Raw genomic sequence first — 25642 nt, 5'->3', positions numbered from 1 at the left:
GGTGTGTGTTATCTGGCTTCATGGACAGATAGAGCTGGGTGTCATCAGCATAGCAGTGTAAATGTATGCTATGTCTTCTAATGATGCTGCCTAAGGGAAGCATGTATAATGTAAACAGAATTGGTCCTAGCACTGAACCCTGTGGAACTCCATAATTAACTTTAGTGTGCATTTACATGAACAAATTGGAGTCTATTAGATAGATATGATTCAAACCACTGCAGTGCAGTACCTGAGCACCCACAGCGTGCTCTAATAGGATATTATGGGCGACAGTAGGGCCGGGTATCGTCAGTGATTTCTAGAATCGATTCAATCCACAATTCGATTCGGGGAAATTTTGCCTCAGACAGAAATATTACAATTCAGCTCATGCATCAGTACATTTCCATATTTTTATATCTATAAAAAGAACGCTGACAATTGTGAGACTTTATCACAGAAAAACATCTAGGTGATTTTCCTGGCCTGGGATTTTATAAAAATATTCTGCAGTAGATCAAAAACAAAAGAAAACCATGAATCAGCATCTGAACCAAGGGCATAGATTTGGCATGGACGGAAGGGACGTGTCCCCACCAGCGATCCAGCGATTACTGAATTGTCCCCACCAATAATTTGATCTCTTCGAGTAAAGAAAAACAACCCGATAGAAAGAAAAAACGATCTGTCAGCGTCTCATACACCCAGCGGTGCAGAAAGAGTTAAATTACTTCTCTACTGGAGTCCTACGTCATGTGACAAATATGGCCAATGTGATTGGCTGAGCCTTTCAGGGAGCTCTGTTTAGTTTTAGCAGCGGCAAACCTGCGCTGCGAGGAGGACGGCGGCAAAAAGGAAGAATCTGGATATAAGAAAGTGTTTTTCAAAGAAACCTGTAAGTCACTTAAAGCAAAGCTCACTCATAAAATGTGTCCGTCATAATAACGTTACAGGCTATGCTAGGTTTTGGCGCACATCAGTCTAAAATTGTATGTAACCATGAATAACGTGTTTTATAAACTAACTGCACAACATGCAGCACTATTAGTTCTCTCAGTCTCAGAGCAGCATTTCTAATTTTGATTGAAACTGTCAGAAAACAGCAGCCTCGAGCAGCCAGGATATAAGTTTACAGAGGCTGTTAAATAATTTCATCCTAATGGCACTGACATATTCATAGGAATAGTCACGATTTTGCAAATATTCCACCTTGTAGTGCAGTTTGCACAAATTGTTGTAAAAACGCACTCACCCTACAAACATTACTGATGAGTCAAGATCTGCACAAAGTGACAGAAACACTGAAGCAGCTCCACATTTTATTCTTATTGTCATGTATGTCCTATTTGTCAGGTGACAGAAGAACCAACACAAAGCTCAGAGAGTAATGGTGACACAAGATCACAGGTGAAATTGGATGATGACTTGTTGGTTCATGACTGTATTTGAAGCACATGTCTGACTGCATGTATGTGGAGTGTCTCACTGTTGTTTATCAGGTGACAGAGGCAGCTCTGCCATGTTGTAGCTCAGAGGTGAAGAGGCGAGGTCACAGGTGACTGGCTGATGATTTGGTGCTATAGATTAACTAGTATTTATTATCATGACAATTGTCAGGCTGCTTTTAGTCATCCCAGTATCCTCAGTTGAGGCTGAAAAAAGCTTCAGTGCTCTCAGAAAACATGGCTAAAGTCAACAATGACTCAAATGAGATTAAACAATGCTGCTGTATGTCCACCAGGAGAGACTGGACAGTATAGATGTAAAACCAATATGCCAGCAATTTATCTCTGTTAACGAGAGGAGAAGGCATATGTTTGGCTGCTTCACATAGTGGACATTGAGTTGTTGTGTGGGACACCAGTAGCATTAATGTCTGTTGCTGTAACAGTAGCTCATGCTTAGAATAGAAAATCCCAGCTCACTGATCTGATCGGGGCAATAATGTGGCTAAAATGTTGCATAATGTTGCTGAGAGATCTTTTACTTTGTGGCAATCTTAGATGGACATAAACCACCAGGTCATTCAGTGTTCCCTTAGTGCTAATGTATCAGAGATGTTGGTGTAATGTAACTGAAGTAATGTTGTTAAGTCCTTGAACTCATATTCGTTTATTGTCATGACTGTATTTCAGGGTTGGACTGGCCATCGGGCATACCGGGCATTTGCCCGGTGGGCCGCTAGTGATTTTTCGTTTTTATGGGCCAGTGGGGTTTTCTTCCTTTTCTTTTTTTTTTTAACGGTATAAATGAACAGTGGTGGATTGGCCAGTTGGTCATGATCAACTCTGGGCTGGACCAATTACAGCCGAGGAGGTCAAACTTTAAAGTCAATGTGAAAAGGAACGCGATTTGTCCCATACTACTTCAGCTAGAAAGTTGCTAATTCAATCATGAAACTGATCAATGATCAGCTGATCGGCTTTTTTCTCTGCATCAGAAAGAGGAAACCAGCGGAGGTCGCATTAAACAATAGCAGCACGTTTAAGCTTGATCAGCTGTTGTTAGCATTTATTTAATATTAATTTCTAGTATCAGCTGATGTTTGCTGGAGCCACAGCTGTAAAGCTGCTGGTCATGATGTCGGTTTGGATATGTGGTGAGAGGGAAACATGAAGATGAAACCAGGAGATGTCCTTACTGAATCATCAGAGCTGAACAGGTGATGGAGAAACAGGTTTACCTTTTAGGTGACATGAATGAGTTGAAGTTATGAACTGTTTCTGAGAGACAAATAACACCAGGATCCTTTTCTATGTAGCTGACAGCTGGTAACTGTGTAGGGGCGGGTCTAGCAAAGTGTTGCCAGGGGGCTGCCACAAATGATTATTTTGGTAGTCGACTAGTCACCGATTATTTTTGCAATTAGTTGACTAATAAGATCATCATCCGTTGAACGTAAAACGTACAGCTTATTGCACCAGCAGCATCTGCTCTTATATAGCTATCATTAGCTTACAGCTTTAAGTGTTTAAGGTATGTGCTAACTAAAAATAAAGACAAGATGATAGTTTATTAAATTTTAATGACATTTGCAGATTGTTTCGATGGAGTTTAATAAACTCAGCCGTCTGCTCCTTGGTATCTAAAATATAACAGGACACCGGAGTAAACTCTCGACCGTCTCACACTTCTGATAATCAGTTGTCCGCTTGACATTTATTCAGCTGTGTAAAAACTATAACTTTAATCTCAGCCAAACCGATTTACTCAGGAACAAATAAAACAGTGAAAAAAGCCAAACAATAACATTTTTAAGTTATCTAAGTGACTTATATATCATGTTTAACCCGAGTAGCGAAAGACAGCGGTGGGTTTGAAGCCGGGAGTCCGGTGTTCTCACGGCTCTAGTGAGCCTTGCCCCCGGCTCGCTATCGAGCTAGTGGGTAACAGACGTCTCCGAAAATGTCGGAGAGCTTTTGAAAATATGTGGTGTCTTGATAAACTGAGCAGATATTTGAGGTTTACACATTTTCCCTGAAAATATGTTAAACGTTTATTTTGTGACCCAGAAAGAATAATAAGAGTAATATTAAAACCAACTAGCTGCCGCCATTGTTGGAAACTGAGCAGGGCCGCGCTATGAATTCTGGGACACAGCCTTCTTCTTCGGGGTTTAATGGCAGCTGGCATCCTTGTACATGCAATGCTGCCATCTTCTGTTTCAGTCCGTTATTACACTCTTAAATCCTACTACTTATTCCTGCGTCTTTTGGGATCTTACAAAGCTTCAAACGACGCATCGACTATTAAATTAGTTGTCGACAATTTTGATAGTCGACGTAATCGTGACTAGTCGACTAATCGTGGCAGCCCTAGTTGCCAGGGGGGCAGGTAGGGCATTAACAGGGAGAGGAGGGGGGCACAAAGAAATACTTTTCTTTCTTGTTCTCATTTAAAATGTCTCACTTTTAACAAATAATTATCTGAATCTTTCAACCAACGTTTTCATCTGATGTCAAATGTATAGAAATCCATTATTGTATTCAGTAAATATCAAGTCTAGTTAGTATATACCCTAGTAGGTTATAGTTTTCTTTACTTTGTTAAGGTACCATCTGTGCAGTCTGCAATTCTGTTGAAGAAAGATGTTGAATCTATTTAATTACTGGAGAAAAATAATAGATTTATGTGCATTTGTTGTATACGTGCATTAAATTTAAATCGGTTTTGTTAGTTAAGCATCTTGAGGCAGAGGGTGGGGGAGTGGTTCCCTACTTTTTTTCTTTGCTGGGAGTTGGCAACCCTTTTAGTTATAGGTATATGTAATTATAAATTAGGTGTTACTGTTCAGAATACGGAAGGTGGTGTAGGTTTAAGCTTATTATAAAGGCTTTAAAGGATTTAGGACTTTTCCTATAATACCATGGTGGGCCGGTCACTAGTCAAAATGCCGATATTTTGTCCCAGTCCAGCCCTGTTATTTTCCCCTGTTATATTCCAGCGCCAAAACATCAGAATCAGCGAGCTGTCAGCTTTCAGCCCCAACCGTGTCGTCGGTGAGAAAGACTACATCTCACCGATTCTGATCCGTCGGCGCTTTGTGTTTACGTCTCTGTGCAGAAGCGTGTTACTGCTCTCATTTACTGTTTTAAATGTTTGGTGGTTGTTGAAATTCTGTGAGATTTAACCTGAGATTCTGGCGTTTCAGGAAAAATAAATTTAAAAATCGATTCAGGATTTTAATGAATCGATATCACATTATCCAAGCTAGAATAGATTTTAATCGATAAACAAAACCCACTGCTAGTCGACAGTATCGAATGCTGCACTAAGGTCTAGCAGGACAAGCACAGAGATGAGTCCACTGTCAGAGGTCATAAGAAGATCATTTGTAACCTTCACTAAAGCTGTTTCTGTGCTGTGATGAGCTCTGAAACCTGACTGAAACTCTTCAAATATTTTTTTTCTAAGGGTAAAAATTTTACTTTTGAAGAAAGTCATTATTAATTAAAGGACTGCTCAGCTTAACGGAGCACTGACCGTCAGGCACTGTAATTATTTATTTGGGACTAACACTAAATCAGATTAAAAAGGTCTGAGGAATTAAACTCTGACTAAGGGCCAGTTGGATGATAACAGGACTGGTTTCTGAGCTCAGGTGGAAAAAGCTCAGTCAGGCTTTCAAATGAATCTAAACATGTCTTGATTAATAAGCTAAAGTGGAAAGTTGCTGCCACACCCCCTCCTCTACCATAGTTGTTGCATTTCAGGAGGAAATGTAATGAGATTACAACCAGACCAGCTACAATTTTCTCAACTGTGTCCTGAAGTCACATAATGACATATACAAGTATATGATAAAGCTTTTATTTCTGGTCCGAGGTCAAATTTTCAAAAAACAAACCAAACAAACAAAAAGCTCAAGCTCAGTTTCAGAACAAAAAACATTTAATCTTAAAAGTACAAACAGGTATTTACAGTTTAAAAAAATATTTTTACAAAATAACGTTATGTTCTGCTTGCATGCAGAACTCCCACAACCATCTGCACTCAGGGTTGACGTGGGCCGGGTCTCGCCACCCGTTCACCTGAGACTCCTTACTCTGTGTCACCTTCCTTTTGTTTCTTCTTCTTCTTCTTTTTCTTTGCGCTCTCCACAACCTGCAGGAAGAAGCCATGATGAAAACACGAGTCACACGCACACTGTTGAAAAATGCAGACAAGCCTCTGTGCAGTCGTTTAAGAGTTTTTTCCTGCTGCACAGTTACGTCACAGACGCACTCACCTGTGCTTCTGGGCCCGTGTCCTCTGCCTCCGCCTCTGCCAGCTTCAGCCTCTTCTCCTTTTTCTTCTTTTTCTTCTCTTTCTTTGCCTCCTCTGCAGACGGTGTGCTGGGTGGCGTTTCACCTTCACTCTCCGTCACCTCCCGCTTCCTCTGCAGATCAGAGCTCAAAGGTCAGCATCAGCTCAGACTACACCTGATTTGAGTGATTACTGTTCGAGTTTACCTTTGTTGAAGCATCGCCCGACTCCCCGGTCGCCTGGGAGACACTGTTTAAAAACAAACAAACCAAAACCTTAAACACTTCCTGCTGAACTCAGAAGAGTGACAGCTGGGGTGGACATTGTCACATGACTGTTCTCAGGCGAGCTGCAGATCAGCAGGAAGCTGAGTGAAGGAGCCCAGACCCGAACATTGCTGTCGCAGACTGACTCCCTCGGAGAGCACGCCAGCTCGGCGAGGGATAACTGTCTGCTTCACCTGCCCGACTTTACCTCACGCTACAGAATCATCTTCAGGTGTTCTTACTGTGTCCGAATAAGAAACGTGCACCTGTCCTCCACTTGGACCCCACCCCTGCACGTACCTGTAGTCGACGTACTGGTCCTTCCAGTCGGCCGGCGTGCTGCCATTGGGCTTGCCGTGTTTGTCGAGCAGTCCCTTCTGAATCAGCATCTTCTTATGACTCGCCTGATTAACAAAAACTCGTTAAACACTCGATCGGGTTATTCGCTCACAGCTGATCAGTGTTGTCAGGCGCACCTTTGGTCCCAGGCCCCATTTGCGGGGATACGTGTCCCTCTCCATGATCACCCTCTTGATCTTTGCCACCACACCATGGTCACATGTGGATATCACTGCTGTGGTCATCAGCGCCACCGCTGCACAAAAACAAACTGGTCAATGACCCCATCGCTAATTGATAACCTCGATCGAGCAGAGGCGGAGCCATCAGTTATGGGTGATAGATAGCAAGTCATCACGGCCCGAAAGCTGCTGCAGCTACTCAACTCATCACGTGGCTTCACCTGACCAGGACGTGACGGCATCACACACTAACTCACCTGTGCAGATGGCCTCGCCCTTTGTTGTTATGACAACGATATCCTGGTTCACCTCGATGCCGTCTTCATACCTGAGCACACCTGGCAGCATGATCTTGGCTCCGTAACAGATGGCGTTCACCTGCAGACAGATGTTTTCAGTGTCACCTGTGCAGGTAAAATTCAGCAGCTCATCAATGACTGTTAATCTCGCTGACAAACAGGTGAAATACGGCGAGCATCTGCCTGACTTTCACCAAACAGGTGACCTCCACTTTAACATTCACAGTTGTTTTCTAAACTGGGAGGATGGCAAGGAAGACTCACGGCGCTGTCCTTCATCACGAGGCGTTTGTGTGACACAAGCAGCTTCTCAAGCGGGAAGATGACTCGGCGCAGGTACGACTCGTCTTTGTTGTGGTCGAACTGCCACTGAGCGTCCAGCACGTCGTGCATCGTCACCAAATTGTCCTGAAACAGAGATCCGGTGAGTGATGTCATCATTAAGTGCTGCGATGTCATGTCGGCGATACTCGGGTTCGGGGTTTGGACACGCCATGTCCACCACCTCTCCATCGCCGTCTCTGTGTCAAAGTTCAATTGACAGACCTGCACTGAGCAGCGGGCCTGGACTCAACACTTTGAAACCACAGTGACATCACACAGGAAGTGACGCTCACCTTCTCTCCCAGGACCCCTGACCGGACCCTCCTCAGTTCCTGCATCTGGCCTCCAACGCCGAGCATCAGCCCCAGGTGGACGCACAGCGTGCGAATGTATGTCCCCGCCTCACAGCTCACCCAGAATATACCTGCAGGAAAGACGTGACCTGTGACATCACTGCGCCCCCACACAGGTGAAGCGATTAAACGCCAAATGATCGTCTCGCTCACCAAGCCTCCTCTCGGGGTCGTACTCAATGAGTTTGCTCTCGTAAATCGTTCGAACTCTCAGCTGACGTTTGACGGCGGCGATCAGTGGCGGCCGCTGGAACAGAGCGCCCGTCAGCGTCTCCAGCCCCTGCAGATATAATCACAGTCAGTGGAGGTCACATGACTGGCAGCCAGCCAATAAGAGCTTCAGGAAAACTGTATTAGGATGTTTTTAATCAAAAAGGAGCTTTCTTATGATCGATAAGCACGCCAATCAATACTCGAGCAGATCGATGAGCGAGCGCTTGGCGGCAGGAAGTCTTACCCGGGCCAGAACGTGCTCGCTCTCGATGGCGTTGTGCAGCCGAACTATTCCCACGTACTCTTTACCTGCAATAAACACAGAGAGCAGTGAGGCGGCAGCAGTTTACTGGGCCCATGCCTTGGCGAGGGGCAAAGACGGCGAGCCGGACTACAGAGGTGAACCACTTCCTGTCAGCTGATCATAAACTGGTCACAGCAATTGATCGCTGCAAAGGTGTGACCTGCCACACGTGAACCAATCTTCTGTGTGGCATCACAATGATCACCTCCAACAGGAACAGGAAGTGGTAATCATTACCTGCACTTTGTTGGGACTTGACCAACCGGGTGGCTCGGTCGATGCAGACGATCAGGCAGCCCGTGACCTTCGGGTCAAGCGTGCCGCTGTGACCCGTCTTCTCGACTCGAAGGATCCGCCGGATCCACGCCACGACCTCGTGGGATGATGGGTTTGCTGGTTTGTCAAGGTTAATGAAGCCTGACCTGACAGGAAACAGCAAGTAGAATCAGAGGGGCGCTGGGATGGCGTATTGGTGAGGTGTGTCGGCGGGGCGGTACCTGACATAGTCGTGGATGTTCCTCTTCAGTGGGTTGCTGCCGCTCGGTAACGGCGTGTAGTGCGCCGTCCGGATATTCAGCTTATCAAAGTTCTGCAGATAAAAAACACACACAGAACGTCACTTCCTGTTTGAAGAGCAACACAGCACACTGTCAGGCTCTTGGATATGGGTTGCAGTGTCATATGATCAGAACAGGAAGTCGTCTTGGCAGCGGTCGAGTTGCACCGTTCTCTTGGCGAGGTTCTGTCTGTCGTCCGGCAGAACGCCGGGACGCTGCCAGGACCCCAACCGAGAGGCTCCGCCCCCAGAACGGGAGCAGAAGCACCGACTGCGACTCAAAGGCAGCACTCAGCGAATGGATAAACAGGCTCATCACATCACATGACCATCACTTGACAGGAAGTAGTATGGTGACAATAACAGGCAGACTCAGGTGACCTACCTTTAGCAGCAGTGGCCATTGCGACGTGTCCAATGAGGCGACTTTGGACTCTGGGCGGATGAAGAAGTCCCCGCTCTGCTGGACTTCCTGAACAACAAAAACAAGAAGTTTGTTCACACACTTCACAGTGCCAGGCGCTGAAATGGCGACCTCTGACCTTCTGACTCACCCCAAGATCTTCTTCACTGACTCTCTTCACTTTCTTCTTCTTCTTCACTGACGTTGCTGAAAAACCAACAAACCTGACATCAGGGTGACAATGAGCATGCTCAGTCTGCAGGCAGACCTCTGTCTTTGACCTGCTTTAAGATGATCTAACACAAAAGGTGGGAAAAAAAATCTGGTGCCAAAATGGTGACGACACGAACTGTAATTATTTCACAGGTTAAATCGGCTCATTCTTCTCTCCCTCGTGCGCAGCTGCACAACCACGTGGCCTCCCTGCCACACGTGGTTGTTAGCATGAAGTGGCTAATACACAGAGCTAACAGGCCTTGCTCAATTGCTCAACTTATCAGTAATCAGGCGATTAATAATCAAGATGTTTAACGCGGCCGCAGATCGATGCAGTGAACTGGACCCGATCGTAATAATCAATTAGTGATCGATCCCAGCAGAGACTGACTGAAAGTGATTCAAACCCAGCTCAGTCGGCACCGAGACCTCCCAGCAGCTCAACCAAACCTGCAGATCGATTAAAATCCGCGGATTGATCCGATCCAACTCACTGATCAGATCCTACCAACACACGATCCACCTGAACAGTTAAAGTCAGTTTGCGGTTGCACACGTGCTGCACACACGCGGCTTGCACACACGCAGACACACACTGTCACGTGTACCTGAGCTCGAACCGGTCCCCAGATCATCCTAACCTTAAACCCAACAAACAGACTCAGAACATTCACGATCAAAAGGCGTTTTTTTCTGGAAAACGTGTTTTCTGCTTTTTAAACGCAGTTCTGCTCAGTCGAAGAGGCTGCGCGTAGCGAGCGGATGTGCGCCGGCGCCGAGGTTCTGGTTCTGTCCAGTCTCTTACGTGAATTTGATTCTGATTAAAACTAAAAGCTGAAAGTTTGGAAGAGACGAGCCTCGTGCTCACCTTCTGTGTCCGCCATCTTCCGTCGACTGAGCGCGCACCGCGACCCCTTCCTCCTCTTCTCCCCCTGCTCCTCCTTCTTCTTTGGTGTTGGCAGAAGCGGAGGGGTTTACCGCCACCTCGTGGTGTGGAGATCACCAAACGTGTCTTTCATTCCTCGCTTCTTCCAGATTTCAGAAACAGGAGCGACCTGAAGGTCAAAGTTCAGACTGAGTGACTCCCACTGTGACTCCTCCTCAGTGTTACTACATGTCCTGATGGGAAAGTGGACATGTGAGTGAGGCTCCTCCTGTGTGACCAAACTAGGGGTGGGTTTAAAAAATCGATTTCCCGATTCAAATTTTTGAATAGTTTGAATAACGCAATACCGATTCATTAAATCCTGAATCAACTTTTTAAAATATAAATGTACAGAGCGTGGATCGTTCACCCGACGACACGAACACGCTGTCGGTGCACTGCATCACTTCAGCAGCATCAGGTAATGTTCATATGTGGATCAGAGTTTTCTTCCGTTTTTGATCTACTTTTTATTAAGTTTTTCCTTTTTCTACATATAAACAAAAGGAGAAGAGAAGGATTACATTTGTTCTTCCTGACCTTTGGTGTCCAGGTGACTTCATCTGTGTTTAGGGCCAAAAAGAAGAGCAGAGGAAGAAGAGCAGGTAATCAATCAATCAATCAATCAATCAATCAATCAATCTTTATTTATAAAGCACTTTTCATACAGCAATGTAGCACAAAATGAATTACATGGTTAAAAGCAGCCCACCCTACCGTGCCCTCCAACTCACTCCCCACACTCTCATTAACATAAACGATCATGGATACATACCCCCCCCCCCCCCCCCCCCCACGCACACACACACACGCACACTTAAAGAGTAAACTTGGGCTGGGCACACATGAGCCAGGTGAGGAAACAGTATCACAGGGAGCCATCTGCACCGGGAGCCGGTCACAGACCGCAGCCTCCAGGCCGGGCACACAGCAGGAGGGAGACGAAGAAGCCCCCCCAGCCAGGCTGAGAGGACCCCCAGAGCCCCAGCAGCCACGGTCGATCACAGCCCCGGTGCAGAGAGCGCCCTCCGAGGAAACACTGGAGCTATGACCCAATAAGAGTATATACAGAATAAAAAGATAAAATAAATAAGAATGGGGTTCAATATAAATATAAATAGAGTAAGAAGATAAAAAATGAATAAGAATAAAATCAATAAATATTAGGTAAAGCCTAAATTAATAAATAGAATAACAGGATAGAATAAATAAGCATAAAATAAATAAACGTTAGGTGAAAGCTAAATTAAAAAGGTGGTTTTGAGCCTGTTCTTAAAAACATGTACGTTCTCTGCGGCCCTGAGCTCCTCCGGCAGGCTGTTCCACAGACGAGGACCATACCACTGAAAAGCTTCCTCTCCGTGAGTATGTGTCCTGACTTTGGGAACAATCAAAAGGCCAGTACCAGAGGACCTCAGGGTCCGCGAGGGTTCGTATGGTAAAAGCAGATCTGAGAGATAAGAAGGCCCAAGACCATTAAGACATTTAAAAACCAATAAAAGAACTTTAAAATCGATCCTGAAACACACGGGGAGCCAGTGCAGCGATTCTAAAACCGGTGTAATGTGGGCCCGCCCTCTGGTCTTCGTCAGCACACGAGCTGCAGAGTTTTGTAAAAGTTGTAAAGGTGAAATATTATTTTTGGGGAGACCAGAGAGCAGGGCAGTAATCAATGCGACTGGTAATAAAAGCATGCATCAGCATCTCCGTGTTGGCCCGAGAGAGAATAGGGCGGACTCTGGCTATATTTTTAAAATGAAAAAATCCAATTTTGGTTACATGCTTAATATGTGGGATAAAACCAAGCTCAGAGTCAAAAATAACACCCAGGTTTTTCACTTGTAGCGAAGGACATAGTGAAAATGCCTCTAATTTAAACAAGAGTTTCTCTCTCTGAGCCTCGGGACCGACGATTAAAACTTCAGTTTTGTCCTGGTTAAGCTGTAAAACGTTTTCTGCCATCCAAGATCTTATATCTAGAATACAGTTAAAAAGAGCATCCATTGGTCTGGTGTCATCAGGAGACACGGAGATGTACAGCTGCGTGTCATCAGCGTAACTGTGGAAGTTCACTCCATGCCTCCTGATGACACTGCCGAGAGGGAGCATATACAAATTAAAAAGTACAGGGCCTAGAACCGACTCTTGAGGCACACCACATGTCATTTTATGGATCTTAGAGGAGCATGTATCCATACTCACCATAAAAGATCTGTCTGAGAGACAGGAAGTGAACCAGTTGTGTACAGCACCAGAGAGGCCCACCATGTGTTTCAGTCTGTTTAAAAGAATAGCGTGGTCTACTGTATCAAAGGCTGCGCTTAGATCCAGTAGCACCAGGACTGAGAGCTTTTGGGCGTCCCAGTTACATCTAAGATCATTTAAAACCTTTAGGAGAGCCGTCTCTGTGCTGTGGTTCACCCTAAATCCAGACTGGAATATCTCCAGGATCTGTCTATCATTGAGAAAATCAGTAATCTGAGTAAAAACAAGTTTTTCTAAGACTTTACTTAAAAATGGTGAGTTGGATACAGGTCTGTATTAAAATCATTACAATCCAAATTGCTCTTCTTCAGAAGGGGCCTCACCACCGCCGTTTTAAAGGCAGCAGGGAAGACACCCAACTGAAGAGAGCAATTCATCATGTATAAAAGCTCAACCTCAAAAAATATAGTTTTTTTAAAAAAAGTAAAGTGTTTTAAAGAGTGAAGAAGGGATTGGATCTAAAAGACATGTGGTGGGTCTCACTGTGGAGAAAACTTTCTGAAGGTTCTCAGCATTAACCAGGACAAAGCTGTCCAGTGTCTCCTCAGGTACAATCGAGCCCTCAGATGTGTTTACAATCATATCGTGAGAAGATAAAATATCAGATCTGATGGTGCTGACTTTTCCCCTGAAGTGGTCTGCAAACTGCTCACAGAGCGAGTCTGTGGGGGTTCTTTGGGAGCTGTTAAAATCAGGGTTAAATAATTGATCTATGGTGGAAAAGAGGACCTTGGGATTATTTTTGTTATCACTGATTATTTTGGTGAAGTATGAATTTCTTGAAACTTAAACTTGCAGCCACTTCAGAGGTTAGATAGCGCCTCCTCACAGTTCGCACCGAGGTCTTCCGCTGAATAAAACCGGTGATGTTAAAAAACACACAGTAGTGGTCAGAGACAGCCAAGTCAACAACAGAGGACACCCTGGTGGACAGCCCATGGGTGATGACCAGGTCCAGAGTGTGTTGCTGCGTGACGTGTTGCTCCTCTGTTGTTGCTGCGTGACGTGCTGGGTAAAATCCAAACAGTGAAGAATGTTTAAGAATTCTTTTGCTGCAGGGTCAGAAGGATTATCTATGTGCAGGTTAAAATCACCGGTTAGAATTATCATGTTATATTTTGAGTGTATGTTTGTTAAAAATTCAGAGAATTCCTTGATAAAAGCAGCGCTGTCTTTAGGTGGTCTGTAAACTGTGACAGATAAAACTGGAGGGCTGCTAAAAACAATAGCATGGAATTCAAAAGTGGTAAAATGATCAAATAAAATGTGTTTGGTGGTGAGTGTGTTGTTGGCTAAAGATGCAGTCCCACCACCTCTCTCACCACTTCTAATAGAAAAAGAGAAATTAAAATTTGGTGGGGAGGCCTCAGTGAGAACAGCTGGTGCATCCGAGCCCAGCCGTTTCAGTTAAAAATAAACAATCAAGTTTATTATCTAAACTTAAATCATTAATAATAAAAGACTTGTTCAACAGAGAGCGGACATTTAAAAGTGCCATACTGACTGAGACTGGTGGATTTTTGACAGTAGAGTTCAATGGATGTTGACATCTTTGAAGAGGCCGGAGGTTATTAATGTTTTTGGAGTTACTGGATTTATGATGATTCTGTTGCTCTCTGTTTGTGATTATGACGGGTATTGTGTTGACTGTGGGAGAGAGGTCCGAGTCCAGAGTTTTGTGTATTACTGTTAAAAGTGGAACAAATATAGGAGCTGGGACCAGAGGGACATCAGTCAGTGGCGGACAGATCAGCAGGTAATGTCGGTTTGGGGTAATGACAGGGCCGTGTGCGGGAGTGCTGTACGCCAAATGCCAAATTGGCGGACAGCAAACGGCGTCCCCAGGTGTTGAGGTGGAGCCCGTCTGCCCCCAAAAGCTGCCTCCTCTCCCAGGAACTCGTCTCAGAGCCTGTTACCTGGAGCTCTGATAGTGAGCCGTTTACCTCTGACATGCTGAAAACACACGTGCCGTAATGTGTGTGTGATGCACAGTGTTGGGTGTAAGATCAGATATTCCCATTTTTACAGCTGAGCTGCTGCAGTTTAACATCATTGCTAAGTTCATAGCTAAGTTAATGGTACTGCCTTTATGGAAGAGAGTCCTTGACTGTGTAAATCTGGAGTTTGGGCCCATTGCCATGTTATATGTATTATAAAAGTAATTCATATGTGGATAGGATCCGATTGGCTGTATGTGTCAGTGCGGTGTTCCCAGGCCAGCTGAGAGATTTCATCTCTCTAGCATATCCTGGATCTGCCCTGGGGCCTCATTTCGAAACACCTCCCAGGAGGCACCCAGGTGCAACCAACCTTCTCAACTGGCCACTTTCGATCCAGAGGAATAGCGGCCCAACCTATCAGCCACCCTTCAGAGAAAGCTGATTTCTGCTGCTTGTATCCGTAAACTCATTCTTTTGGGCACTACCTAGACCAGGGGTCGGCGAGCCGCATGCGGCTCTTTAGTCTTTATTTTGCAGCTCCGGGTGGTTTGGGAAAATAAATTAGAAGTATTTTGCTGAAGTGTATTTTATTTGTGTTTAGTTCTTTTTTTAACTTGTAGTTCTAAATTGGAAGATTATTGTTATATTGAAATATAAAAATAAAATTATATCTTTATTTTTTCATTGCTCAAAATAAGCGTCACACTCGTGGAAGCCGGTGTACCCGCCGAAACGCCGTGCATTTATCGAGACTTTCAACCCCAGGTAGGCCAGTTATGGATCTTCGGATCCACATTATGTCGGCAGCTGTTCTCCACCGTGAACTATGTTAAAAACAAACACCACTTACGCCTCACACGACAGTCCTACGTAAAGATGAAAGCCCCGATCTGCAGACGCTGTGCGCAGAGGTTCAGGGGCAGAAGTCCCATTGTAAACATACGACGGCAGACCCGACGATGTTTGCATGAACACGTTTTTCAGCATCTCTTTATTGACCACTTTTCACACGCGGTTGCTGTACGCATACAGCCGGCTGTAGCTCTTCAACAGCAGAGAGAGCACAGACTTTAAGGCGGCGAGGCGTGATTGCGGGTGCCGCTCAGGTGCGTCCGCTTCCCATGCAGCGGCACTGCAGACCACGCCCCGCCACACACATTAACCAGGTAATATACATATTTAGGCAGAATTTTGTAAATATCTATTTTTCATTTTTAGCAACATAGTGCTTTTTTCCAATTACTTTTTAAAAGTCAGGTCAAGGCTCCAAAAGCCCAAAGGCGATACAAGGGTGGAGGCTCACAACAGTTTTTGTTTGCTGGATCATTTTAGTTCAGCGTCTTTCCTTTTGTTATATTTCTTTAAGAGTTCAAAATGTGTTAATTACATAAATGTACTTTTCTCTGTAGCACTTCATGGAGTTCATAAACAACACACCTAAGTTGTTCTGTGGATTCTTTTAAAAAGCAGTTCAAAACTTTTCTGTTCAAACAAGCCTTTTGTTGATCTACGCATTTTATAATCTTTACATTATTTACATTTGATCTTTTACATTGTGTATAATGTCTATTGTTTATTTTAATATTTGTGTACAGCGCTCTGTGACTGCCTGTCTGTGAAAAGCGCTTAATAAATAAACTTTACTTACTTTAGTTGTTCACACAAAGCATAAAGGTAAAAAAAACAACGTATACAGTGTTATCTTCATTTTAGATTTAAAAAAGTATTTGCGGCTCCCAGTGTTTTCTTTTGCGTGGAAACCGGGTCCAAATGGCTCTTTGGGTGTTAAAGGTTGCAGACCCCTGACCTAGACTATAGGTGAGGGTAGGGACGTAGAATGACAGGTAAATCAAGAGTCACTCTTTATCTCTTGCTCTTCCTTCCCCTCACTCGTGAACAAGACCCTGAGGTACTTAAACTCCTCCACTTTAGGCAGCAACTTGTCCATGACCTGGACTGAGCGCTCCACCCTTTTCCAATGGAGGATGAAGTCCTCGGATTTGAGGGAGCAGCTCCTACTCAGTACTCAGTTTTTATGACTGTCACGATTTACAAAGGCAGATCATGTGGAGATGAAAATGAAGAATAAACAAAAGCAAAGAGCGACTACACAGAGCTAACAAAACCTAAACTGGGAATGGTAAACTGTAAATGGCCTGTATTTGTATAGCGCTTTACTAGTCCCTAAGGACCCCAAAGCACTTTACATATCCAGTCATCCACCCATTCACACACACATTCACACACTGGTGATGGCAGTCACTACAGCCACCCTGGGGCGCACTGACAGAGCCGAGGCTGCCGGACACTGGCGCCGCCGGGCCCTCTGACCACCACCAGTAGGCAACGGGTGAAGTGTCTTGCCCAAGGACACAACGACCAAGACTGTCCAAGCCGGGGCTCGAACCGGCAACCTTCCGGGGTGGCTGTAGCTCAGGTGGCAGGGCAGGTCAGCCACTAATCAGAAGATCGGTGGTTCGATCCCAGGCTGCCTCCTGGATGCCAAATATCCTTGGGCAAGATACTAACCCCATGTTTGCCTACTGGTGGTGGTCAGAGGGCCCGGTGGCGCCAGTGTCCGGCAGCCTCGCCTCTGTCAGTGCGCCCCAGGGCAGCTGTGGCTACAATGTAGCTTGCTATCACCAATGTGTGTGTGAATGGGTGAATGACTGAATGTAGTGTAAAGCGCTTTGGGGTCCTTAGGGACTAGAAAAGCGCTATACAAATGCAGGCCATTTACCATTACAGGACAAACTCCCAACTTTTGAGCCACGATCGCCCGGGAAGACTAAACACTACATGAAACTCGAAAACTTGGAACAAGTGGCATTGACGTTCTGTGTGTTTCTGTTTCTTCCGGTTTGCGTTCACACACAAGGAGCAGATCTTTTTGTGGACAACGTAGGTTTTTTTTAATAGTTCTTGTGCTTGGAGACTGTGAGCAGCCACGCTCCTGTTACTTACACCAGGGATGTGCCGTTCGGTCTCCGTAGCTCTGTGGTGCTGCATGTCAGTGAGTGGTCTGATGTTCCCTGTGAGCTGAGGAGGAAGAGTCGCAGATCCTGCGTCAGCAAACCGAAGGAGAAGGGACAGACCCGTCACTGAGCTGCTAGCTGTTAGAGTGAGGCCGTATTAAAAATTCAAATTCAAATTTTATTTGTCACGTACACAGTCATACACAGTACGATATGTAGTGAAATGCTTGGACAACTGCTCGTGACCTAAAGAAAACAAAAAAGGAAAAGGCTATGAATAAGATAGGAAATAAATATGAAAAATTAAAAAGGGTAAATTTAACTAGGAAGGAATAAAATATAAATTAAGGTTAAAAATGAAATAACTGTACAACACAAATTAGAATGAAGGGTAAATTTAACTGGGAAGAATAAGATAAAATATATAAATTAAAGTTGAAAATAAAATAACTGTACAACAAAATACACAATATAGAACTATATAAGAATGTATGAAGAAATCTAAATATAAATAAATATATACACAATAACAGCAGCTGTACAAGTATTAACCGGAAATGAAGAATATAATGACCAGTGTTGTGCAAAACCAAAGTCCAGAAAGTCCAGTGTGTGTGTAAGAACCATATGTGTGGGTCAGTACTGTGTGGTGGTGTGATTGAGAGACCGTATCGCCTGCGGGAAGAAGCTCCTCCTCAGTCTCTCTGTGTTGGTCTTCAGGGAGCGGAATCGCTTTCCTGACCTCAACAGAGAGAACAGTCTGTTGTTGGGATGGCTGAGGTCCTTCACGATCTTCCTGGCCTTGGTCCAGCACCGCCTGCTGTAGATTGAGTGCAGGTCAGGGAGCTCGGAGCGGATGGTGCGCTCAGCTGACCGCACAACCCTCTGTAGAGCTCGTCTGTCCTGCATGGTGCTGTTCCCGAACCAGGTTAAGATGTTTCCCGCCAGGATGCTCTCTATGGTGCACGAGTAAAAGTTCCTGAGCACCTTGGAGGTGCTCAGGAACCACGTGCTACCACGTGCTGTTTGTATGTCCGACCCTCTGCTAAATGCAGCAACAGCTGCGATGTTATGTTACCAGCAGACTCCAAACACAGCATCCCCAGGCCTTTTCCAATCTGCCGATTTGAATTATATCTCTTAGTCCTGTACTCTGCTCACCTTCACCCAACACATTACCTACCACACCAGAGACTTTGGGGGGCTCAGATCACAGCCTGGTTCATCTCGAGCCTGTGGGTAAACCAGAGATGGTCTGAGGGACTGCTTCAGCTCCACTGTCTGGGGAGATCTCTGTGCTCGTCATGGGAGGACACTGACAGCATCACAAACAACATTAAGTTCTGTGTGGACAACACTGCGCCCTCTTGAAGGTATGGTGTTTCTCCAATAACAATCCCCGAATCAACCCTAAAATAAAGGAGAAGAAAGAACCATTACATCAAATAAGGTAGGAGCCGAGAGCTGAAGAAGGAAGATCAGGGATGGAGAAAACATCTGCAGGAAGAAGCGTGGCATCAGCTCCAGGCTCCTAAGGTGGTTGTGTTGTGTGGCATCATGGGATACATGTCTGGGGAAGGTGGGGAAAGTACCACGGTGCATCTACGGTGCACATAGAGTCGCAGGTTCTTCCTCCCAGCAGCTGTTTTAACCATGAACTTTGTCAATGAGGGACAATAAAGGATATTTATAGTCTATTCTATTCAGTACTTCTCCACTGTGTGAGGCACAGCGACAGATCAGAGTATTCATATCATTTCCTTAAACGTCCTTCATATATTCCATTGATGTTAGTGCTGTGAAGAATCTCCTGCACGTTTCTGTTAGTTTGTGCGTCAGCGAAACAATGCAAACTATTATCACTGAATCATTAAAAAAATAATTAAAAAGAATTTTGTAAAAAACATAAACCTCATTAGTTCATGTTTATTCACAACAGAACATAATATCGAGCGTTGTTCCGTTCTGTCCGAGGGATGATTCTAGCTGCTCTTTGGTGTAGTTCAGTTGGCGATGTTCTGGCTTTGTAGAGGTCTTTCTTATAAAGCAACAAACTATTTCTCCAGGCTAAATGATGATCCTCTAAATTTGTGACACGTCATTTCCTCTCCAGCTTACGAGTCATCTGCTTTAGGGTACATGTTTGAGAATTATACCACGGAGTCAGGTACTTCTGATTAGAGACCTTAGTTTTCACAGGAGCTACAGTATCCAGAGTCGTACGTAGTGAGGAGGTAAAATTATTAACAAGATGATCGACCTCTGTTGGAGTAGTGTTCAGATAGCTGTTCTGCTCTGTGTTGGTACATGGCATTGAAGATGATAACAGTGGGTGGATTATATTCTTAAACTTCTCAATTGCCCCTCGGGGATAAATAAAGTCTTCGAATCTAAATTAGTTACAGCACTTTCAGAAAGACATCTACTGTGATGAAGTCTACTCCCCACTGCTGGGTAAATTATTGTAAATGTAAATTATCAGGAAATAATCACCTGTCCCATACAACACACTCTGATCTGGGCAACTAAGGGAACCAAACTGGAAAAATAAAGAACGGGAAGTTGGAAGCAGCACGGTGGCACGGTGGTTAGCACTGTTGCCGCACAGCAAGAAGGTCCTGAGTTCAATTCCACCATCAGGCCGGGGTCTTTCTGTGTGGAGTTTGCATGTTCTCCCCGTGTTTGCGTGGGTTCCCTCCGGGTACTCCGGCTTCCTCCCACCGTCCAAAGACATGCAGCTTGTGGGGATAGGTTGATTGGATAATCCAAATTGTCACTAGGTGTGAATGTGCGAATGAATGTGAGTGTGAATGGTTGTCTGTCCCTGTGTGTTGGCCCTGCGACAGACTGGCGACCTGTCCAGGGTGTACCCTGCCTCTCGCCCTATGACAGCTGGGATGGGCTCCAGCGCCCCCCACGACCCTGAAAAGGATAAGCGGAAGCGAATGGATGGATGGGAAGTTTGAAATGTTTGAAGGTTGAAAGGGAAATGATTTTGTTTGAGTGCTAGAGCTCGAGGATTAACAGGAACACGTTTGCTTTTGACGAGATTAATCTTAAAGCCAGAGCAAAAAAACAAAAAAAAAACCGAACCTCTACAAAAGAGACACGATTGGTGGGATGCACATAGAAGAAGGTCATGTGCATAAAGAAACAGCTAAACCACTTCCCACAACCTCATTCAACACTGTTCAACACAACAAAGAGATAATTCCACTCAACACAATCAAATGCTTTCTCTGGTTTTAGCGAAACAACTAATTCAGACAGGACAGCAGTGTGTGAACACTGAAAACCAGATGAAGCCCTTTAATGAAGCAGTTTTGTTCCTGTGAGAGAAGTCCAGGAAGAACCATCTCAAAATGAGCTGCTAACACTTTAGCCACGATTATATATAGCAGGTACAGGAAGTAGGGTCTTTTTTCACAAGTAGTAGTAGCATATTTGTCTTTGTTCAAGTCGGTTCAATTGTATTTATATAGCATCAAATGACAACAACATTTGTCTCAAGGTGCTTTATGCTGTAAGGTAAAATCCCTACACTGTAACATCTAACTGGTTCCCAGAACATAGTAAACTAAGGTTGGACAACTTGTTCATTGCAAGTGCATAGTACTACAAATAACATGAATTTTCTGAGAGATATATTAATTGTTTACCCACTGAAGAAACTCTTCAAGTTCTACTAAATTAAGAAAACAATTGGTGCCAACTTTTTAAAATTTTGTTTACACACAAGTTAAATGTGACTAAATCACATGTTTTTTCTTATATTTCCAGTACAAGACCTACTATAAACCCTATAAGTATGATTCAAAAAGAATAATTAACAACACTTCCTGAAGTTAGAATCAGCCCAACTTCTATTTGAAATGCAAAGAAGTATATGAGCCAACATACCAGACACTGTTCTGCTGAACAACAAACTATTCCCACTATAGTAGATCGTTACAATTAATTATATTAATTGTGTATTTGCTTGTTAAACAATTTTAAACTTTAATAATCTCACAATGAAACTTACTCGGGCGCAGACCAGCTGAATTCAGAAAGTCACGTTTGTTTACAATCACATTGGGTTCAAAGGTGAAAGTGTATGCAATGTATAGGGCTGGGATTTCCAGGGATGGAAGGGGAACGGCTCCAAAACACACTACACACATCCGCTCCTCACTCTCCACTTACAAGTCCTCTTCGACACCTCACTGCCAGACTCAGGAAACAGGAACGGGTCCAGGAGGACAAGGAAACGCAGTTAGAACAGACTAGTACTTCACACTGGACCCAGAGGCGAACCAGGCTGTACTGACAAGAGTTACTCAACAATCCAACCAAGAAGTCCACTGAACCACCATGTTAAATAGTGGCTCAGGCAATCAGGCAGATCTGTGGCAGGTGGATGATTAAACCAGGTGCGTGGGCCAAGGTTGTGGGTGGCTGACACTCCTCCTCGTTGCTTTCGTTTTAGTTAGTGATGGCCCGCTCGAAGCTGACGCTCCGGAGCGTGTGTCGAAAAAAACAACACACTGGTTCAGAAGCACTGTGTCGAGGCTTGCTTCGTTTGGCAAAAGTCACGTGACCAGTGACGTCTGAAGCTTCATTACGCACGTAACTGCTTCGGTACCTGATTCAAACAGATATAAGGAAGTGAATCATCCACGGGATTCGTGGAGTGTGTTGATGGTGACAGATAGCGACGAGGTGATCATTCCACTGACAGATATGGAGCCAGCGAGGAAGAGAGGACGTTCTGGCGTGTGGGAATATTTTGAGTTGATTTTGCTCAATTCATTTTATCTGCCGAAGTGAAAAACTTGAAATGTCCAAAATCATGTTTTCATAATGTAAATATCATTACAGCATATGACTTTAGGAACACTTCCATGTGAATTAAAGCTAATGAAGACTACAACAATGTATTTGACACTATACGTACATTACATTGCTACAGTTTAGAAAATCATTTTGTTTATTGTTTTTAGGTGATAGTCTGCAGGACCCAGGAATACCTGCATATCTACCAGCTTGCAGTGTAGTTCCTGCACTCCACAGCCTCTTCTGTTCCATGCAAGTGGATTTTCTCCAGGGCAGGAGAAACTATTTCTAAGAAAAGAAACAGACTCAGCCAGCGCACAGTAACACTAATCCTCTTTTTAAATGTAAATAACAAAAGGGCTACCTTACATTGATCATGTTTTTACTTTGCAAGTTCTTGATTAGGGGTGGGTTTTGATTATCGCTTTTCTGATTACAATCCATGCTAAATTGAATAAAGTGATATTGATTCATTAAAATCCCGTGTCGATTTGTAAATTAACGTTATTATGCCTGAAACGCCAGCATCTCAGGTTAAACCTCACAACATGTCGTCAAACACCATGCAGCTAAAACAGTAACTGGGAGCAGGTTTACGGATTCTGCATACAAACGTGAACACAGAGCGCGGACCCGACGCGTCAGAGTCAGATTTTGATGTGTCGGCGGGTCCGCGCTGTGTTTGCCTCTTTTTTTTTCGCTGGCTTCTGCAGCTGCAGGTTTCATAACTCTCTGTTTACATCTCTAATTAAGTCTCACATGTGTCAGCTTTCTTTTAATAGATACGAAATTATGGATATATACTGTTAAATGATCAGACTTGTAATATTTCTGACTGAGGCAAAACTTTCCAGATTCCAATCAAATTGAATCGGATCCTGTATCGAATCAAAATGATTCTACAAATCAGTGACGATGCAGCCCTACTCAGCTTCCTAAGCATTTTCCCTTTCCAGTTCACAATCAATCCCACCCCTAGGTCAAAAATATGTATAGGACAATTGGCCTAATCTAATATTTTGTATGAACCTGTCCAGCTGTCCAGTGATTAAACGACAAGTAGATGGAGGCAGGACTTCACAGCAGGGGCATACTCCATAATGTGCTGTGCATTATCATATGTATATTATATATATTGCTCACTTATTGTATTTACCAACATCAAGGAGTTATGAGCAAAGAAAGGCCACCATAGTGCATGTTTAAATAGGGAAAGTTTATTGATCAAAATGTATTACGCAAATACGCATTACATTTTTTTCAGCCCCCCAATCGAGAAAACAAAACCAATTACATGTTCAAAGCAACGGAACGGTGGCCCAATATCAGAGAGAACTCCACTCTTGAGTGAGCAGTGATAATTGAGCAGTCCGTTTTATTTTGCAGATTCAAGCTGCTCTTCAAAATTTTCACCACCAGATGTCACCGGAGAGGACTGTGTTGAAAAGCTTCGAGTAATGAACCGTTTTTCAATACAAGCTTCAGTGCTTCGGAAAGCTTCATTTGGCCATCACTAGTTTTAGTCACCCACTGCTGTGCTTGGCCCTGGAGTGTCCTCAGGGAGAGAGGAAATTAGGACAGGAGGCTTAATGGAATGCCTCTGTCCTATCACCTCATCCATGAGGGCAAGGGTTACCCTAACCCAGCAGTGGGCTTCCCACTGACCCCCTCTCCTGAGTCTGGATACTTGCAATCCTAAAGGCAGAGGAAATCAAAAATGACAGCAGGCAAGTAAAAACACCACAACAACTCTTAGTAATTGCACATTTATCAACCTGTGTTCTTATGAATTATCTTCTTGATAACACACATACATACTTTGTTTGTTTGTTTGTTTTTAAGTTGTCCCATTACTTTCTGGCCTGCAAGGGGTTGACTTTCCCCTTCTCCAGAATTTTCCTGTCACACACAACAAATAAGATAAGAGTGGAAACCATGGCAACTATGTTAATCCCTAAATCCTATTTATTATAGAGCCGTTTAGGCTCTATAATAAATAGAGCTTTTCATTCTGATGATCTACAGAATAATTTGGGCAGCAAAGAAAATTTCACTGTCCAAAAACTTGCAGACTTCACTATAGACTGTGCAGTCAGTTTGTGGGATATTTGAATAAATGCAGAGCAAACTGTGGTTGTTTGTATTTACTTACACAAAATGAGATAAAAACAAAATAAAATGACCATTTCATCTGGTGCTATTGACATTTTCAGGCCATTTGTATGACCTCAGATGCCGTCTCTCAATCTAGTTCTTTGTTTTGTCTAAAAACAAAAACCAAATCAAAAATTTAGGAACTAGTTAATCATTTCGGTTATACTTATATCCACACCTGGGTGACTAATTTGTATGTTTTATATATAAAACTCCAAAAGTAACATAAAGAGAATCCAAACACTCGAGTAAAGCAGGCGACCTGTGAGTTGTAAGCTACCTAACCCTAAGTACAGTATAGGGTAAATGTACTTAGTTCAACCACGGAAAAGCAACATTTCCAGCTTACTACGTTTTTCCGATTTAAGACAAATCAAATAAATTGAGTTGAACAGCTTTTTGAATGAATAGTACTGGTAACTTACTTCAGTCTACTTAATATTTGTTAATTAAGCACAATATTAGATTTTACAGTGTACAATAATATTGAGAAAAACCCAACAATCATATGACCCCCTATGAGCAAGCACTTTGGTGACAGTGGGAAGGAAAAACTCCCTTTTAACAGGAAGAAACCTCCAACAGAACCAGGCTCAGGGAGGGGCGGGGCCATCTGCTGTGACCCAGCAGCGTACGTCTATTGCAGCATAACTAATGCTGGGCAGACACTGTGCGATTTTTTTTTTTCTCAGTCGCGCGATTCAGCTCCTGCTCAAACTGTACGGTTGACTCGAAGGGGTTAGATGTTCATAGGTCACTTGTAGAATTTCTGTTATAACCTTCATTTTTATGGACGCACAGTGTGAGCACTCAGGTCGCATCAGAGCATCGGGTCGTATAGTGTGAGACCCTGCATCGTGACCTATGAACTTCTAACCCCTGCGAGTCAACCGTACAGTTTGAGCAGGAGCTGAATCGCGCGACTGAAAAAATCGCACAGTGTCTGCCCAGCATAAGCCCAGCATTAGGGAGGATTCGGGGTCACCTGGTCCAGCCCTAACTATATGCTTTAGCAAAAAGGAAAGTTTGAAGCCTAATCTTAAAAGTAGAGATAGTGTCTGTCTCCTGATTCCAAACTGGAAGCTGGTTCCACAGAAGAGGGGCCTGGAGACTGGTTAATGTAGGAGGCAGGGAACCATGTTCCAGAGAGGAGGCAGTTATTATTAAATATTTAAAAAAAAAAAAAAAAAATATATATATATATATATATATATATATATATATATATATATAACTCAATGGGAAACCCATCAGGGCCTGGAGCCTCATGACTTTGCATGGATTTAATTCAAAGGAAAATGTGCTCTAGACTGAGAGGTGCATCAAGCCTATGAAGGAATATGAAGATTTTGAAGGAAAGTCATTCTGACAATGATTTAGACTGAT

General features: G+C 43.9%; 1 protein-coding gene and 1 long non-coding RNA gene across 2 annotated transcripts; one reads left to right on the top strand and one right to left on the bottom strand.

Moving 5' to 3' along the window:
- The first annotated feature begins 790 nt into the window (after positions 1–790).
- LOC309695379 lies at positions 791–25413 on the top strand. Its single transcript, XR_014273138.1, has 5 exons — positions 791–877; positions 10218–10355; positions 10462–10528; positions 10615–10712; positions 22270–25413. It is a non-coding gene; the product is annotated as an uncharacterized lncRNA (long non-coding RNA).
- dkc1 (dyskeratosis congenita 1, dyskerin) lies at positions 5352–10154 on the bottom strand. Its single transcript, XM_082515970.1, has 15 exons — positions 10051–10154; positions 9118–9173; positions 8949–9035; positions 8505–8596; positions 8245–8429; positions 7948–8012; positions 7644–7770; positions 7431–7561; positions 7078–7221; positions 6772–6892; positions 6470–6588; positions 6294–6397; positions 5934–5976; positions 5711–5860; positions 5352–5586 (listed from the first exon to the last, which is right to left on the bottom strand). The coding sequence occupies exons 1-15, from the start codon at positions 10064–10066 to the stop codon at positions 5524–5526; spliced, it is 1503 nt and encodes a 500-aa protein (XP_082372096.1). The 5' UTR covers positions 10067–10154; the 3' UTR covers positions 5352–5523.
- Positions 25414–25642: the final 229 nt, after the last annotated feature.

The sequence above is a fragment of the Aulonocara stuartgranti genome (genome assembly GCF_965226115.1).
Source record: "Aulonocara stuartgranti genome assembly, chromosome: 19".
In the NCBI taxonomy this organism is placed as follows: domain Eukaryota; kingdom Metazoa; phylum Chordata; class Actinopteri; order Cichliformes; family Cichlidae; genus Aulonocara; species Aulonocara stuartgranti.
The sequence above is the reverse complement of the archived record's forward strand: the minus strand, read 5'-3'. Positions and strand labels throughout refer to the sequence as shown.